The sequence below is a fragment of the Rhododendron vialii genome, chromosome 10a (genome assembly GCF_030253575.1).
Source record: "Rhododendron vialii isolate Sample 1 chromosome 10a, ASM3025357v1".
NCBI lineage: Eukaryota > Viridiplantae > Streptophyta > Magnoliopsida > Ericales > Ericaceae > Rhododendron > Rhododendron vialii.
The window spans coordinates 34,351,686-34,367,993 of record NC_080566.1 but is presented as its reverse complement, the minus strand read 5'-3'; the positions used below and the strand labels follow the sequence as shown (position 1 = coordinate 34,367,993).

Genomic DNA, 16,308 nt, shown 5'->3' with positions numbered 1-16,308 from the left:
GTGTGTTCGGAATTGTGTTTTTAAGTTGTGAAGTGGGTGGGATCCTGCCCATCTATCTCGGCAATCAATGATCCAGATGCGGTTGTTATTCATTAACGATAATAGATATATCTGGGCCGTCCATCTCGACAATCAATGGTCCAAATATGTTTATTATTTATTAACAATAATAGATATCTATTAGCAATAATAAATAACAAACACATCTAAACCAATAATTGTCGAGATATGCCCTTCAAAGCGTCCTGCAGGGAAACGCACTCCAAGATTTTCCAATCCGTGATGGGTGACGGGATTGGTCTATCACAATTAATCGAAATTTGAGTAGAGTGATCAGCACACTTTTGAGCTAAAACGGACAAAAAAGTTGTGCGTGTAGAATTTGTGTTGTGGTGGGGGTGTAAATGTAACCGCATATAGCATATATATTCCACTCACCGCAGAGATGGTTTATCGCCTGCCTTTGCTCCATCAAACGAATAACTAACTCCAGAACACACACCACCATCTCTCTCTCTCTCTCTCTCTCTCTCCAAGACAACGGAGGAGGAGAAGGGGAGGGACGAACTCCTAACATGCATGTAGATCCCCAATCCAGACGACCGAATTGAATGCACTGATTCGACAGAAGAAGCCGAACAAACCCATTTCCAATGGAGGAAGGTGCATGACGCTTTCATCTTTCATTCTGTTTGTCCAATTTGTTTCGATTCGGTTCGCATTCTATTTTCCATGTCTTGATGCTACTAGTTGGTTTCTTTGGTTCGTCACCTAAAAATGATTTGATTGTTCGTTCTTAAATTGCGATCGTAATGTGAATTTTTTTTTGGAAAACCAAGAACAACAAGACTCATAATCGCTCATGTAACACAAAAAAAAAGAAAAAAAAAAGAAAAGAAAGACCGAAACGAAATTGATTATTTGATTTTTCTTAAATTTTGATGATTATGTGAAACAATTAGGGGTGATAAACGAGCCGAGCAGTTAGTTGTTTGAGCTTGGTTTTAATAACGAGCTCTAGAACATGTTCAAGGTTGGTATGTTTATGAGACGAGCCGATGTCGAACAAGCTTTAATCGAGCCGAATAAGAGACAAATAGAAGCCGATTTTGAGTAGCTTGAAATTTTTATACTCCGTACATCCTGAGCCGAAGGAGCTGAGTAGTAACTTGTTTAAGTTTGGTTTGAAAGCTTAAAGCAAACGAGCTTAACGAGCTTCAAGCAAAAAAAAAAAGTTCATGTTTGGTTCGTTCACGTAAGTTTGTAAAATACCGAACTTGAACGACCTCAGGGGCGGACCCAGGTTGGGGCACGTGGGGCACGTGCCCCCACGCCTTTTTTTTAAAAAAAAAAAGTAAAAAAATTTGCTTTTGATATAAATATATAAAAGTTTCCTAAAATTGTAGGATACATTACCTTGGTGTTGTGGCTTGGCCCTGACATAAGTTCCAGGCCTGCCGTTCCAAGCGCGGCAGGCGCCTAGGTTTGAATCCCAGAGGACCCATTCTCTGTTTTTTTTATTGTGTTTTTGTTTTTTTCTATTTTTGTTCTACCTCTTTCCTTTATTTCTCCATTTTTATTCTACCTCTTTCTTTTATTTCTCAATTTTTGTCCTATCTCTTTATGTTTTCCTCCCAATCCAAAATATTATGAAAATCAAATTTACTAAATTACTATATTCTTTAGTTTACTTTCTCTTGACTAATTAGTAATCTTACGGTTGTCACCGCGACAATTGAAAGAGTATTTTTAGCCATGAAGATTGTCAAAAATGGGTTGCTGAATAGAATGAGTGATTAATATTCAATGGTTGAGCGATAATTTAGTTTTACATACAGAGAAATATTTCTTAAAATTGTGAATAATAGGTGCCCCCAATATATGAAATTCCTGGGTCCGCCACTGAACGACCTTTTAGCGAACGAACATGAGCTCGAATTCAAATTTAAATTTAAGTAGCTTGGTTTGTTTATTAACCCAAAAACAATTGCAGAAACTCAAGAAAACCCAGACTCAGAATTACTTGACATAACGAATAAAGAGGCCAAAGTCGCTATTTGGTTGTTCTTATATTTCAATCCTAAATTCCTAATGTGAAACAATTGCAGAAAACCCAAACTCAAAATCACTATATGTAACGAAAAAAGAGGCCAAAATCGATTATTATTTTTCTTATATTTCTATCTTAAATTTCAATCCTAATGTGGAACAATTGCTAAAAGCCCAGACTCAGAATCACTATATGTAACGAAAAATAGGCCGAAATCGATTATTATTTTTCTTCTGTTTCTGTCATAATGTGAAACAACTGCAGAAGCCAATGAAAACCCAGACTCTGAATCACTCAATGGAACGAAAAAAGATGCCAAAATCGATGATTTGTCATCACCGAGAGGCGTATTGGAGGCCCCTGTTTCGGGTTCTTCAGATTCTGACAATAGCAGTATCAGCAGTGGAAGCAGCAGTTTTGACTCATCTGCAGCGGAGAAATCGCCAGTGGAAAATCCTCTGATTGGAGAGATCAGTAGTAATAATGTGTTGCATTGGAAGAATTTGATTGAGAATATAAAGTGGAAATCTGTGAGAAGATTTTCAACGATTCCTTTGATTGGAGGGTACGATTTGAAGAATTTGAGGAGGAAGTTGGGGAGGAATCGAAGTGCAGATGAGGAGATTGACTGCGGCGATTCTGTGGTGCCGAAACCGTCGTGGAGGAACTTCAGCCGCTCCGAGCTTTCGGCTGCAACTGACAATTTCAGCCCAGGTGAGTTGCATCTCTGTTTCTCACTCCTGCTTCAAAATCCACTTTTTTCACATTTGAGTTTTCTTTTTCGTTTAATAAAACCTGGTGTCTAGCCCAAGCCTACGCATACCTCAACTAATTGCGGATCAACAACCAAGCAAACCCTTGGTCTAATATGTTTAACTGGCGTGGGGGTCAAAACGGCAGAGTTTGGGCTGGTGAGCACCTCCCAAGTGCTATCAGCTCTTTTGGGGCATTCTGTAGGGGCTTTGCTCCGGCTTTAATTGGCCCTCCACTAGTGAACGGTGGGATTGAGCTCTCAAGAATAATCGAAGCGCGTAAGCTAGCTCGGACAACTGTGTTATCATAAAAGAATTAGAGTTCCACGGCTTATTAAAATTGGATAGCCCTCGTAATTTGACTGCCCAAAGGCCACCAAGGGTGCAGCTCTCTTTTGTTGTTGGAATTGTCATCCAGGGAACACAAAACATGTTACGATAATTCTTCAAAAACTATCAATATAAAGTCAATTTTGATGATTACTAGATTATATGGAGAACTCTGTAAAATTACTCTACTTAACAAACTTAGTTTCTTCTTTTATTTTGCCTAGCAAAAGTCAGTATTTGTTACCCCAATCAAATGCATGAGAGTACATTGCCCAGTGTAATACCACTCCACTCGCTACTTGCAAACTTAGTTTCTCTTACGCTTTCGCAAAAGTAATGTTCAAACACAAAATATGTAAATGATAAATATTTAAGAACTACTGTTAAGATAAAGTTGATCTTCAGGATCCCTAGAATTTTATTGAGAATACTCAAAAAAAAATTCTCTCTTTACATACTTTAATGTTTCTGTTTTGTGTTTCCATTCCATTTCTAACAAATTGAGAATTGCTTTTCCACGTACAGGCCAAGTACATACATATATCAGATGCTACACAAGCGGGAGCCTTGTGCACTAATGCCATTATCTTATACTTCTGGAGTGACAAAAAGTATATGATAAGGCAAAGTATCCAGCATTGTTCTCGAAATGTCTATGCTTAAATCATCATTGTTCCATTCATACCTAAAGAATCCAAGAGTTTAAAAATCAAAAAACAATATAGACATGTCAACGAAAGCCAAAATTCATGTGCATTATACATTGTACGAGATGGACATTTCAACAACAATATAGACATTTCAACATTTGACCAAAAAAAAGAATCCAAAAAAAGAGGCGTGCGCAAGCTGACCTGGACACACAGTTACAAAAAGAAAAGAAAAAAACAAATGTCTGCTATTTGTAGCGGTTGAATGTATGTTGGCTTGTAACTTTTCTGCAACTTAGCTAGGCTAATTGAATTATATCTCGTGTGCATGATGTAAATGTTTTTCTAGTGGCTAGCTATCTATTTGCACCAAATGGATCAGCTTAAATGCATACGATTCATTCTTGATCAATGTCATCAACTAACTACTTTTGGATGGATATGAGCCTAGGACTGACTTAAAGCGTCTGAGCTTGTAAGAAAATGACTTTGTTGAATAAGAACTGACAAAGAAGAAGTGAAAACTCTAAATGGTAGGTCGATTGGAGTATAACTTACTAGTTACCACCCGAAACTCACATTTTCAATTCTCACCCCTAGCAAAAAATCTTGGGACACTAGATGGTTATCTGGTCGTAAAGGCCCTAGATTAGCTGAGGTGCACACAAACTGATCCGGACAACCAATTGTAAAAAAAGAAAGAGAGATTTCGGTCAACATAGTAGTTTGGTTGTGAGGTCTGACTGTTTGACTAGTTTGGTTGGAAAAATGTAGGCATTGTGATAGGATCAACAAATACGAATGGGTTCCTACACATTCTTTAAACGGGGCGAGATATGCCAATCCAAATAAAGTCTGACAAACAGAGCTGTTAAGCCAATTCTGATTTACTTGATTAAGCAGAAAGAAAGGATTCCAAAAATGTTAGAGACACTGAATTGGGACACAGAAAAGTGCACTGCGTGGCTCAGAACACTAGCTAGCCTAATATCTAGGATGTTCTACTAACTCGTGGCTCCGTTTCTTTTTTCCATTGAATTTTCATAGAGAAATTGATTGGGAAAGGGGGTCATGCCGAAGTGTACAAAGGGTGCTTATCGGATGGTCAAGTTGTCGCAGTGAAGAGGATAACAAAGAAAGACAAGAAAGATGAGGATAGAGTTGGCGATTTCTTGTCTGAGCTTGGGATCATAGCTCACATCAACCATCCAAATGCTGCTAAACTGATCGGGTTTAGCGTTGACGGCGGCTTCCACCTTGTCCTCCAGTTTTCTTCCCACGGAAGCCTTGCTTCCTTGCTACATGGTGCGTATTCACCCCCCTATTACTGCTCTCTTGGTAATTTTTTGCACTTTTGGGGAGAATAACGTCCACAAAAATGCATTCTTGACTGGGAAAATTTTTCATTGCAACAATGATTACATGTGATCACAATCCAACAATAAGTAATGTATAGATCTAACAAACTTCAATGTGGACCACATAAAATCCTGTCATGATCGAGCTCAAGCTGAATTTAGGGAAGATAATGTCTTTGTTTTCTGTTCATTGTTTTTGCTTTCAAAAGTTGAAAACTGAACAGAAGCATGTTGACAAGTGTCTTTTTTGCTATCAGTAAATTGGCAACAATATTCCATATTATCACAAATTTATGGAAAGAAAACAAAAACGAGTTTTGATTCCCTCCCCCAACACCACTGTCAGCCTCCTCTGGCAACCCTCCTCGCAGGCCAGCAACCCTCTCGGGTAATCCCCACCAGCCACCGTTGTCTTTTGAAGAGAATTCAAAACATGAGCACCAAACATGTTTTTGTTTTGATTCTGTTGAATGACTGGTTATATGTTCTTGATTTTGTTTACTAAGAACTGAGAACTTTACAATACACCACTCAAATGACTTCCGGTTCTATGCACATTATTAGATTGACTGAACAGGAGAAATTCAGCATTTCAGGTGCGACAGAGTGTTTGGAATGGAAGATAAGGTTCAAGGTTGCTCTTGGGGTAGCAGAGGGATTGCAGTATCTACATTGTGAATGCCACAGGCGCATAATCCACAGAGACATTACAGCCTCAAACATATTGCTCACTGAAGACAATGAACCTCAGGTTATTATCTCCCTTTCCATTTTTCTCAGTATCAAATTCCCAGGAATTTGGCTTCCTGATGTTAACAATCTTGTGCTAGATATCTGATTTTGGGCTTGCGAAATGGCTACCAGAAAAATGGATTCACCATGTTGTTGATCCCATCGAGGGAACATTCGGGTAAGCAAACCAACTTCAGAGTTTATGTTTGGAATTTTGGATCATGGATTTGCAAAGAGAATCACCAAGTGAACAAATTGCAAATCATTTAAATTATAGGACTTCGCTTGTTAAATTTCGCCCTTTTCTCTTTCTATGGTAAATCCCTCCTGAATTCATCTTCCAAACAAAATAATCTATGGTACCTTATTAACATGTTGGCGTGTGTGTTACGAGTAAATGGCTCAGATATATGGCTCCTGAATATTTCATGCATGGAATCGTTGATGAGAAGACTGACGTGTTTGCATTTGGAGTTTTGTTACTGGAACTTATAACCGGTCGCCGCGCAGTTGATTCATTTCGACAGAGCCTTGTGATGTGGGTATGATTTATTTGCAAAACGTCTTATGCCTCCATTTGAATGATTCTTTAAAATTCATTCATTTTTAATCCACACTATCCAAATGGAGCTTAAATTTTCATGTTCTCTCCTCTATTGCACACACCACCCATAAGTTCTGGCATAAAATTCCTCATAAATAAATCGAACAAAGTTTTACTAGATTTTTACTATACATAGGTCATAATCCAAATGAACCTTCCAAGTATTGTATTGCTTTAAAATTGAGCTCTCTCTCTCTCTCTCTCTCTCTCTCTCTCTCTCTCTAACTTGCACATTGGTGTTAGTAGGCAAAACCACTGTTGGAAAACAACAATATCAAAGACCTAGCCGATCCTAAACTGGGAGACGCCTATGACACCAGCGAAATGAAACGCGCCGTCTCAACAGCATTGTCATGCCTTCACCACTTGCCCAACATGCGGCCAACCATGGGCCGGGTAAGAAAATTTCCAGTACTAATCATTTTCTAGTGAACATCGTTACCAACTTCTCATCTCATTAAGAGCTTGGGTTTTAGGAAGAATGGGTGACTTTATTTGTATCCTCAGCACGTCACCTCATGACATGACAATTATGAAGAAATGTTTTGTAACCTCTTGAGGCAATGGGATATTAGCAGTACCACTCTTTTATTGTATTGTATCGGGATACTTACCAGGTACCGTAAGATGCATTAACTAGTGTAAATATAAGGTTAAAGAATAAGCTTATCCCGTGTAGAATACAAAAATTATTGAGCATATTCAACAGAACACTTAACGGGCCAAAAAAAAAAACACACTTAGATGATACGAAATTTTGCTCTTTAACTATATAACATGTTTTAATAAGAAAAAGTACCACGTATCGCATCACAGATCATGCAATTAAAATGTTTACCTAAGCATAAGATAAGTTTAAAGATTCATATCGGTTTTACCTCTAACCAATGAAATCGTTGGACACGTATCGGATGCATATTGTAAGACTTATTGTAACATAAGATACTTGTCGATTTTGCCTATAAACGTAACCAATTGTAGGATTTTGACCACACGTAGGAGTGAAATGAAAGGAAATTTAAAGTTTCTTGTTCGGAATGATGCAGGTTGTGCAGATATTGAGGGCTGAGTCATCATCTGGCCAAACAGAGCTTAAGCAGAAGTCTCTGGGAGGGAAGGCTATCATTGTGGATGCTTGTGACTTGGAAGATTACACTTGTACAAATTACCTCAATGACCTCAATCGCCATATGCAGCTTGTTTTGGAGTAAAATGGTTGCCCTTTTTTTATTGATTCATAAATCTCTGGCATAAGAGAAAAAGACTGGAAAGTTAACAATGGCGTCGCCTCTGGTGTACATAGTAACATATATATTGGGAAATGGAAAATGATTTTTGTCGGCCATAAAAATCAATCAAGCATCCACATTCCACAGTTTTCCAACGCTTTCTCATTGCTTCTATGCCTTCCAAAGTTACACAGCAGCTCCCAAAAGAAAAGAAAAGAATAAGGACCTGAAGCAATGATAGAACAACCAGGGCCTGAAGACTTGCGGTTGCAGGGTTCGACTCTCTCCAACGTGCAATCCATTTCATTATTGTGCTAGTTCATTAGTAATAAGGACCGCTGACAACGATGAAGATCGATCCAGAATCGTTAGCTCAGCACAACCCATCGGATAATGGGTTGTAAAAAATAGAATGAAAATGAATTTAAACACCAGGATGCAATTTCTCATGTAGAAATTCTAGAGGTGTAATACATGTAACATATTTTGAACTCACAACAAAAACCAACCTAAAAAAAAAGTTACAAACAAATCTCCACCGTTTTTTACATCTCAGGATCCGTGCACTTTCGACCTATTCCCACCCCCACTTGCGGGAAACAAACCACCGTTGGATCAAAGATATCACAACGCACCTGTCCCCATCACTTTGAACTAAGCCAAACGCCCTGACGAGTTTATGTGCACTTCAACTTATTCTAGAGATCCAATCACGCCACTCACTTGCGGAAAACAAATCTCCACCGTTGGATCGAAGACATCACAACTCCCCCGTCCCCACCGCTTTGAACTACACCAAACGCCCCAACCCTTGACGAGCCGCCTGGCACGTGCCAGAGCCAGGTGGCTCGAGCCCCACCGCGGCCTCGAACGCGGCCTTCGCCTCCTCCCTCATCCCCTTCATCTCATAACACTGCCCCAACAAACAATACGCCTTCCCATTCTCCCCTCCACCCAGCCTCACCGCCTCCACCAAATCCACCACCGCCGCGTCCACCCGCCTCCGCTTACCCACCGCCAAAAGAATCTCCGCCCTCTTGAACAGGGCGTCGCCGCGCTCCCTCTCCGCCAGCGTCCTGGCCAACGCGGGCGAGAGCGCGGCGTCGAGCGATCGGAGGGCGGAGGGCTTGCGGCCCATCAGGTCCAACGCCAGGGCCTTTAGGATGTGGGCCGCGGCGTCGCTTGGGTCTAGGGTTAGGGCCTTGTCGGCCTCGGAGGCGGCGGATTTGGCGAGGTTGAGAGAGGTGGTTTTGTTTTTGGCGGATCGAGCTCTGGAGAGGAGCTGAGCCCCGTTGAAGAAGTGGCGGTTCGATTGGGCGGTGGTTCGGTTTTTCGATCGGAGTTTGGTTAGGGCCTTTTTGGGTAAGGTGTGAACGGTGAAGAAGATTGCTAGGGTTAGTAGTACGAGGGCTAATTGGAGGAGTACGTCTGTTCCCATCTCTCTCTCTCTCTCTCTCTCTCTCTCTCTCTCTCTCTCTCTCTTCTCTGTGGGCGTACTGAGATTGGCAGCGCGGTGGTTGACGACGGTGTTAGGGTGATCGAATCGAACACTCGGCAGATTTCGGCGGTTTATGGGTAAACACAAGAAGGGAGATTGCTGGACCAAGATGAGTGGGCCTTGAAGTTAAAAAAAAAAAAAAGAGATGAGTGGGCCTTGTCCAATTAAAGGTTATGGGCTTTGAGAAAGACCACTAAGGCCGCATTCCGCTAGAAGACTTATATTTTGAATTAAAAGTGATCTATTACGAGAGAATGACTTATTTCGTAAAACGAAAAACAAGTACTTAAAAAAAAAGAATCTTAACGGAACAGGACCTAAGAGAATAATCACCAGATCAATTAATGCTACCAACAAATTAGCAATAGCCAATAGTTGAGTTGATTTGAATTCTTGGTTCTTTCAGTGATTGGGGTTGTTTGATAACTCAATTCAGTAATTAAAATGATGGGTATGGACGGATAGAGTACTGATAATGTTTAATTCCAATACAATTTATGTTCTCTCATATTATGCATGTTACGAATTTCTTGTCAGTATGATAATATAGATATATGCACATAGCCATACATCGCACAGGTTCACTGCTAGTATTGCGGTATAGCAGTATGATTAATTGGGGATTTTATTGTCTTTTAGTCAAATAATCACGGTAACAAGGTCATTTTAGGAACTCTATTCTCTCTTCAAGAGGTGTGTCCTAAGTATCTCAATTACTATCTCCGTTCCACAATGACAGTCTCACTTTATCTTTCTTACCTCTTTTCAAATCAAAAAATTAATTACTTCTGTGCATAATTTTTCAAATTTTTTCACACCGTATTAAAGATCTCGATTAGTACTTTAATTTGGTGCGAAAAAATTCAAAAAATTATACATGGAAGTACTTGATTTTTTTATTTGAAAAATGACACAATTTTTCATAGTGGACTCTCAATATGGAACGAATAGAGTATAAAATGAATCAAAAAAGGCTCAAAGCAACATCCATATAAAAATTCAAACAACATATCAAATCAATCAAATACCAAATGAAGATACCCAATGAAGAGGATCCAATTGTACCTTTGGCATCACTGCTGGTATATAAAAATACAAAGTCCAAAACTTTGCCATCCTACCAACAGTCTCCGTATATAAAAACAGACAAATAAAGCGAATAGTTTAGCCTCTAAAAATATCTCTATAGAATTTGACGTGACATATCAGGTGAAAGAATTGACGTTTTAAACAATTTTAACAAAATGCCAATTACTTATATCACTTACGCGGTATTCGGCATCTCCCATTTAATGTCAAATTTGACATGTAGTAGATAAGATGTCAATTTTTTCGTTGATTATTTTATTGCGTGAGTCCCCGAATCTTTTTCATAATTAGATAATTGGAAAATAATAAGAGGATTTAAAATAGATTTTAGAAAATATAGTATTGGCATATTGATTGGACGGTTTCTTTTTAAAGACGTCAAATTTGAACTTTCTAAATGGCCGCACAAACCTTTACAAAAAAAAAGTTTTGCGTTCTCAAATTTGAAGCAAGGGTCGGAGATGCATGCTGACTCTCCTTTTTGAAAACCTCCAAGGCAAACAGTCCTTAACAGACCTTTTGGAAACCTGGACATCAAATTCAACCTCGCCCATTGCTTTTTCTTTAAAGTTCTAACTTCACACTTTCTTCAAGAATGGCTTCGGCCATTTCTTGAATTAGGTGGCTGGTGTGGCCAAGATCCACATTTTCTCAGCAAACTTTCCAGCCAAATTTTGGTTTTCTTATGAACTTGAGCTAGTGGGTGAAGCTTTACAATGGGTACTCAAGTAGCAGAAAAGGTCTATGTTGCCATTGGAACTGATCAACAGGAAGGGTTTTCTACTTTGGAATGGGCACTAAGAAAGTGGTCTTCTCCTTCAATCTCCATAGTGATTCTCTTTCTACATGCAGCTAACAACACATCCAAAGATTATGTTTACACCCCATGTAAGTCTGTAAGTCTCATATAACTACATACATACATAATCCCGAGGGTAGGCCTACTGGTCAAGACTTGAGATTTTTAGGTGTTTGCTCTCTCCTAAGATCTCAGGTTCAAAACTTCTCATGTGCTATCAACTCATTTGGGGGCCAGTCCATAAGGAGCATTTGCTCCGGCCGCGCTAGTGGACACATGGGTACATATATAGTCCCCAGATCAGTCACGGTGCGAGTAAACTGGCCCGGACACCTGGATATAACAAAAAGTTATAAATGTTCATACATATGATCATTTTCCTTGAATTGATTAAGGAATGTTCAACTGGTTATTTGGGTTTAATCTTGTGTTTGGCAGTGGGGAAACTTCCTGCAAATTACATGAGTGATGAGAGATCGGAAGGTATTAGGAAGATGAAAGAAGAGGAAAATGACAAGTTACTCTCTAGATACAAAGCTTTTTGTGGCAAGGTTTGATCAGATACCTATACATACCTATACAATATTCTTCTTAATAATATTTAGCATAAAGTGGAAGTATATGGGCAATTTGCTATATAGTTTGCTCTAACACTTGGAAAATATTGATTCTGGAATTTTCGTAGGTCAAAGCTGAAGTTTTGAAAATTGAGAAATGCAATGAGCCTCTCCAGAAGCTCTTGCTGGAAGTGATATCGCGTTTTCGGATAACCAAATTGGTCATGGAGATTACACTCATGAAGTCCTCATCTGGGTAATAAGGCTTTATTTCTTTAGTATAAACTGAACTATATTGCGATTTTCTGAGGAAATTTCTCAATTCTAGTTCTTTGATCATATATGGCTTTCGAGTTTTTTTTTTTTTTTTGGGAAATTTACGGTTTTCAAGATTTAATTATTGTTTTCTCTGCTTTCTCATCTGTAGAAAATCTCACGGCGCACTTAGTGGATCATTTCAAATTCATCATCGCAAACCGGAGTTCTGTCAATTATTCATACTCAGTGAAGGGAAGTTGGTTTTCCTGAGGGAAGAAAATAGTGAAGGATTCATAGAGGATGATCAAGGAGATAGGGCTAATGGAAAGGGTACTCTTGGAGATTGGTCAGGGCAAATAAAACCTAATGAAAAAAATCTATGTCCCACAGCATCATCTTCAATGCCTAGTCGTTCCCCGGATCAATGGGAAAATAATGTGGAAGAAATTGAGAGTTATTTCCATCAACTGATATCTTTGAATTCTGATGAAGTAGGGCCAGAGGCAGAGAATGAAACCTTGTGGAATGGTCCAGATGTGCAGGAAAGTAAGGTAAATTTTCTTGTTTTTAGATTTTTTGAAACTTAGATTGAATTGTGCTGTCAAAAGTGGCAGTGATTAGTTGTCAGTAATTTCAAAACTGATGATGTTTTATGTTGAACAAGTCCACTTAATTTGCTTCTGTCAATGACTTTTGCTTTCATTATCTTTCTCATCTTTTGACTTCATTTGCATAGGATAGTGATAGCCACATTTGGTATGTTTGGATGCAAGGCTTGCCAAATCCATTTGATGCTCATTAGAAATCAAATTTTAACAATGAAATGGTTCTTTTTTTTCTTTTTCTTTTTTGGCTTCAATAGAAGTGAAAATTTCCCATTTTGTGACAATGTCAGAGTGCTGGAGATACAGTTGAGATGTTGAGGATTAAAATTGGAAGAGCGCGTGATGTGACTGAATCCAAGAAAAAAGAAGCCAAGGCCAATGTTGAAAGAAATGCTAGAGCTGAATGGGCTATTTGCTTATGCACACGTCGGGTAATCTCTTTAACCCTTTGGAAATTTGAATATTGTATCAAATAGGTTTGTTTTCCAGTATTTGAATTTTAGCATTTCAGTTTTGGAAACCTAACTTTCAATTTTACCAAACAGCACCGAAGAAAGCAACTTAACGAACAAAACTGTTCTCTTTTTCTTTTCTTTTTTGTCAGTCTGAGGAACTTGAAGCTCGTATAGATGAAGAGATTGCAACAAGAGTTGATCTAAAGAAAGAATTAGACAACGCAGAAGAAGAAGTCTGTGAAGTTCTAAATGAATTTGAAGGGAAGAAGGGTAAGCTTAGTTCCATGCTGGAACTCCAACGCGAGCTCTCCAATAGACTCCAACAATCGTCCCTTGCAAAATATAGTGTTGAGGCGGAGCTTGATAAGGCGGTGACTAAAAGAGCGGAGATGCTTCGCGAGATTGAGGAGTGGAGGAGGCAGAGAGACGTTTTGCAGCGTAGGATTGAGTTTTGCAAGGAGAAGGACGCAATAGGGATGGCCAACCGGTTGACTGACTCGAGCTTCGAATGTAAAGAGTTTACGGCTGAGGAGATTAGGGTTGCCACAGATAATTTCTCGGAGCGATTGAGGTTGAAATCTGCTGGTGATTCGACGAATGTGTATAGGGGGAAGTTAAACCATACAGCAGTGGCAATCAAGCTGTATGATTCAGAGAATGGACTCTCTCATGAAGATTTCCAAGCGGAGGTAACGACGATTAATTCAATCCAAACTATAAAACCCAGGCTCGTAATTTTAAAATGTCACTGTCACATCATTCTGGAATCCTGGTTGGATTTCTAGTATATCATTTTCTTTCTAGTCGTTACTTTTATTTTCCGACTAGCTAGGTCGTCTTCGAGCATTTTCTTTTCACATTACGACTGTTATGTCACTCAACAAACTTCATGCAGGTGAAGGTCCTCAGCCAAATCCGGCACCCACATCTAGTTTCCATGATCGGATTCTGCTCCGAGCCAAAATGCATTGTGTTCGAATACATGCACAACGGATGCCTAAGGGATGCACTATTCTACGCCCCCAGAAGCTCTAGAGATAGTAACCTCAATTGGCATGCCCGAGTACAAATGGCTGCCCAAGTTTGCTCGGGCTTGGCCTTCCTTCACTCAGCCCGGCCTAGGCCCATTGCTCACGGCAACCTCAACCCGTCCAAAATCCTCTTGGATCGCAATCTTGTTGCGAAAATCTATGGCTTTAGGACTTCTTGGTATTATCTACCTAATATGGAATCAGATTTTTGGGCTTTTGGGAATCTAGTGCTACAACTTCTGACCGGGAGGAATTGGGCCGGGCTTGTTGACGAAGCGATAGTAATGGACCGAGCACACATCGTTAAGGTTCTAGACGACGGGGCTGGGAAATGGCCTGTGGACTTGGCTGTGGGACTTGCTGGGATAGCCCTGAGATGTCTATCTGCTAATGATGGGCCACCAGACACGGAGTTGTCAATGGCGACAGTGAAGAGAGAGATCGACCTGGTGAGGAAAAAAGCCGAAGAAATAATGGCAGGCAGAGAGCATGAGGCAGCCGCCGAAGGGGGTGAAGAGGAAGACTCAGATGTACCAAGAGTGTTTATCTGCCCTATCTTTCAGGTTTGCTTCTGAGTTCTACCTCCCATTTTTGCAGCTAGAAAGACCCATACTGAAATTCAGGGAAAGCAAGTGTATTGGCTTTAGGACCGATAAACGAGCCGAACTGTTCAAGTTTGGTTCGAAATCTTAACGAGCATAAAAAAAAAAATGGGTTCAAGTTTGGCTTGTTAGTTAGGCGAATAGATCTCAAACAAGTTTTAACCGAACCATTTACGAGTCGATCTAAAATAACTAGAACTTTTCACACAAGATAAATTAAACGAGATGAATAGTAGTATCTTGTTTTTTTTTTTGATCCGCAATAGTAGTATCTTGTTGATCAAAACATTTTCCTGTGACTTTTTACTTTTCTGATTTTCTCGCTGAGACGAATCAAAAGGGATAAATGTTTTGATCAAAAGTGAAAAAAAAAAAAAAAGATTACTTGCATTGAAAAAAGCCACCTCAAAAATAAGTTAGGTAAGTTAGTTGGCTTCTTTTTTTTTTCTTTTTTTGCCATTCGTTAAATTTAATATACTCTAAATGTGAATTATGGGTGCAGGATGTGATGAAGAATCCACACTTAGCAGCTGATGGATTTTCATATGAGCTAGAAGCCATGGAGGAATGGTTTAGGACCGGACACGATACGTCACCGATGACTAATCTAAAACTTAACCACAAATTACTCATCTCTAATCACGCCCTCCGTTCCCTAATCCATGACTGGCACAATAAGAGATCAATTCCCCTTTCTTGAAATGTCAAATTGGCATCTCTTTTTTTTTTTCCTTTCTTTTTCGATAACTCGGCTGTCTGGGCCAGTTTACGAGCATCTTGACTAATTCCGAAGGCTCAATCCACCGCTCACTTGCGGGAAGCCCAATTAAAACCGGAGCAAAGCTTCTATGTTTACATTCTTGGGATCCGAAGAGGATGTCAGTTCCCCGGACACAAATTCAAAAGAAAATGTTGATTTTCAAGACCTGGGTCATGTTTCCTTGCAGAAAAGTTTGACAATATGTAAAGTGTAAACTACAAAAATGGAGAAATATGGGGGTTTATCATTAGTCATCTGTTTTCCCTTTACTTTTTTTGAGATTGGTTATGAATTTTTCTTTTCTTCCCTTTACTTTCTTTGAGATAGTTTCTATTTAGGGGTGATAAATGAGTCAAACGAGCCAAACAGGTAGTTGATCAAGTTTAGTTTGATAACATAACGAGCTTCAAAAATATGTTTGAGCTTAGCTCATTTATATGAGACGAGCCGATCGCAAACAAGCTTTAATCAAGACAATTACGGGCCGATATCAAGAAGCTTGAATTTTTTATACTTAATAAGCCGAACAAGCCGAGTAGTAGCTTGTTCAAGCTTGGCTTGAAATCTTAACGAGCTTCAAAAAAATATTCAAGCTTGGTTATGAAACAAGCCAATCTTAAACAAGCTTTTAACGAACGAATACGAACTCAGATTAGAATAGCTTGGTTCATTTAGCAGTTCTATTTAGAAAGTTTTCTTTTCTTATGCAAATGCACTAGGGCTTGTAGTGCACCCGGTGAACCCTTCGAGATACCATCATCACAATTTGAATGGTTAATTTTATAGAAGTTGCCGAGCGCTTGTACAAAAACATCAAGTTGATCGCCAAAAAAGAAAAAAAGAAAAAGGGGAGGGGGGGGGGGGGGGAGGTTGCGGACGGACATGCAGGAAATTCTAATGCTCCTCCTCAGAAGATAAAAGAGCAATTCTACTGACGCAATTTTAAAAC

General features: G+C 39.4%; 3 protein-coding genes across 5 annotated transcripts; 2 read left to right on the top strand and 1 right to left on the bottom strand.

Moving 5' to 3' along the window:
* Positions 1-428: 428 nt before the first annotated feature.
* Positions 429-7,827, top strand: LOC131302410 (receptor-like cytosolic serine/threonine-protein kinase RBK1). 3 transcript variants are annotated; one of them, XM_058329017.1, is made up of 8 exons: positions 431-663; positions 2,315-2,764; positions 4,830-5,087; positions 5,737-5,891; positions 5,971-6,050; positions 6,279-6,414; positions 6,723-6,872; positions 7,523-7,827. In XM_058329017.1, exons 1-8 carry the CDS (start codon positions 654-656, stop codon positions 7,685-7,687), a joined length of 1,404 nt encoding a protein of 467 aa, XP_058185000.1. In that variant the 5' UTR covers positions 431-653; the 3' UTR covers positions 7,688-7,827. The 3 variants fall into 3 exon arrangements, with proteins under 3 accessions (XP_058185003.1, XP_058185001.1, XP_058185000.1); XM_058329020.1 differs by lacking the exon at positions 7,523-7,827 and having other exon boundaries at positions 429-663; positions 6,279-6,410; positions 6,723-6,868; XM_058329018.1 differs by lacking the exon at positions 7,523-7,827 and having other exon boundaries at positions 429-663; positions 6,279-6,410; positions 6,720-6,868.
* Positions 7,828-8,495: 668 nt separating this feature from the next.
* LOC131303157 (uncharacterized) lies at positions 8,496-9,143 on the bottom strand. The gene has a single exon (XM_058329949.1). It carries the CDS (start codon positions 9,141-9,143, stop codon positions 8,496-8,498), a length of 648 nt encoding a protein of 215 aa, XP_058185932.1.
* Positions 9,144-10,584: 1,441 nt separating this feature from the next.
* On the top strand, positions 10,585-15,628 carry LOC131302409 (putative U-box domain-containing protein 50). Its single transcript, XM_058329016.1, has 8 exons — positions 10,585-11,180; positions 11,530-11,642; positions 11,777-11,904; positions 12,076-12,457; positions 12,802-12,942; positions 13,116-13,655; positions 13,862-14,560; positions 15,102-15,628. Exons 1-8 carry the CDS (start codon positions 11,009-11,011, stop codon positions 15,297-15,299), a joined length of 2,373 nt encoding a protein of 790 aa, XP_058184999.1. The 5' UTR covers positions 10,585-11,008; the 3' UTR covers positions 15,300-15,628.
* Positions 15,629-16,308: the final 680 nt, after the last annotated feature.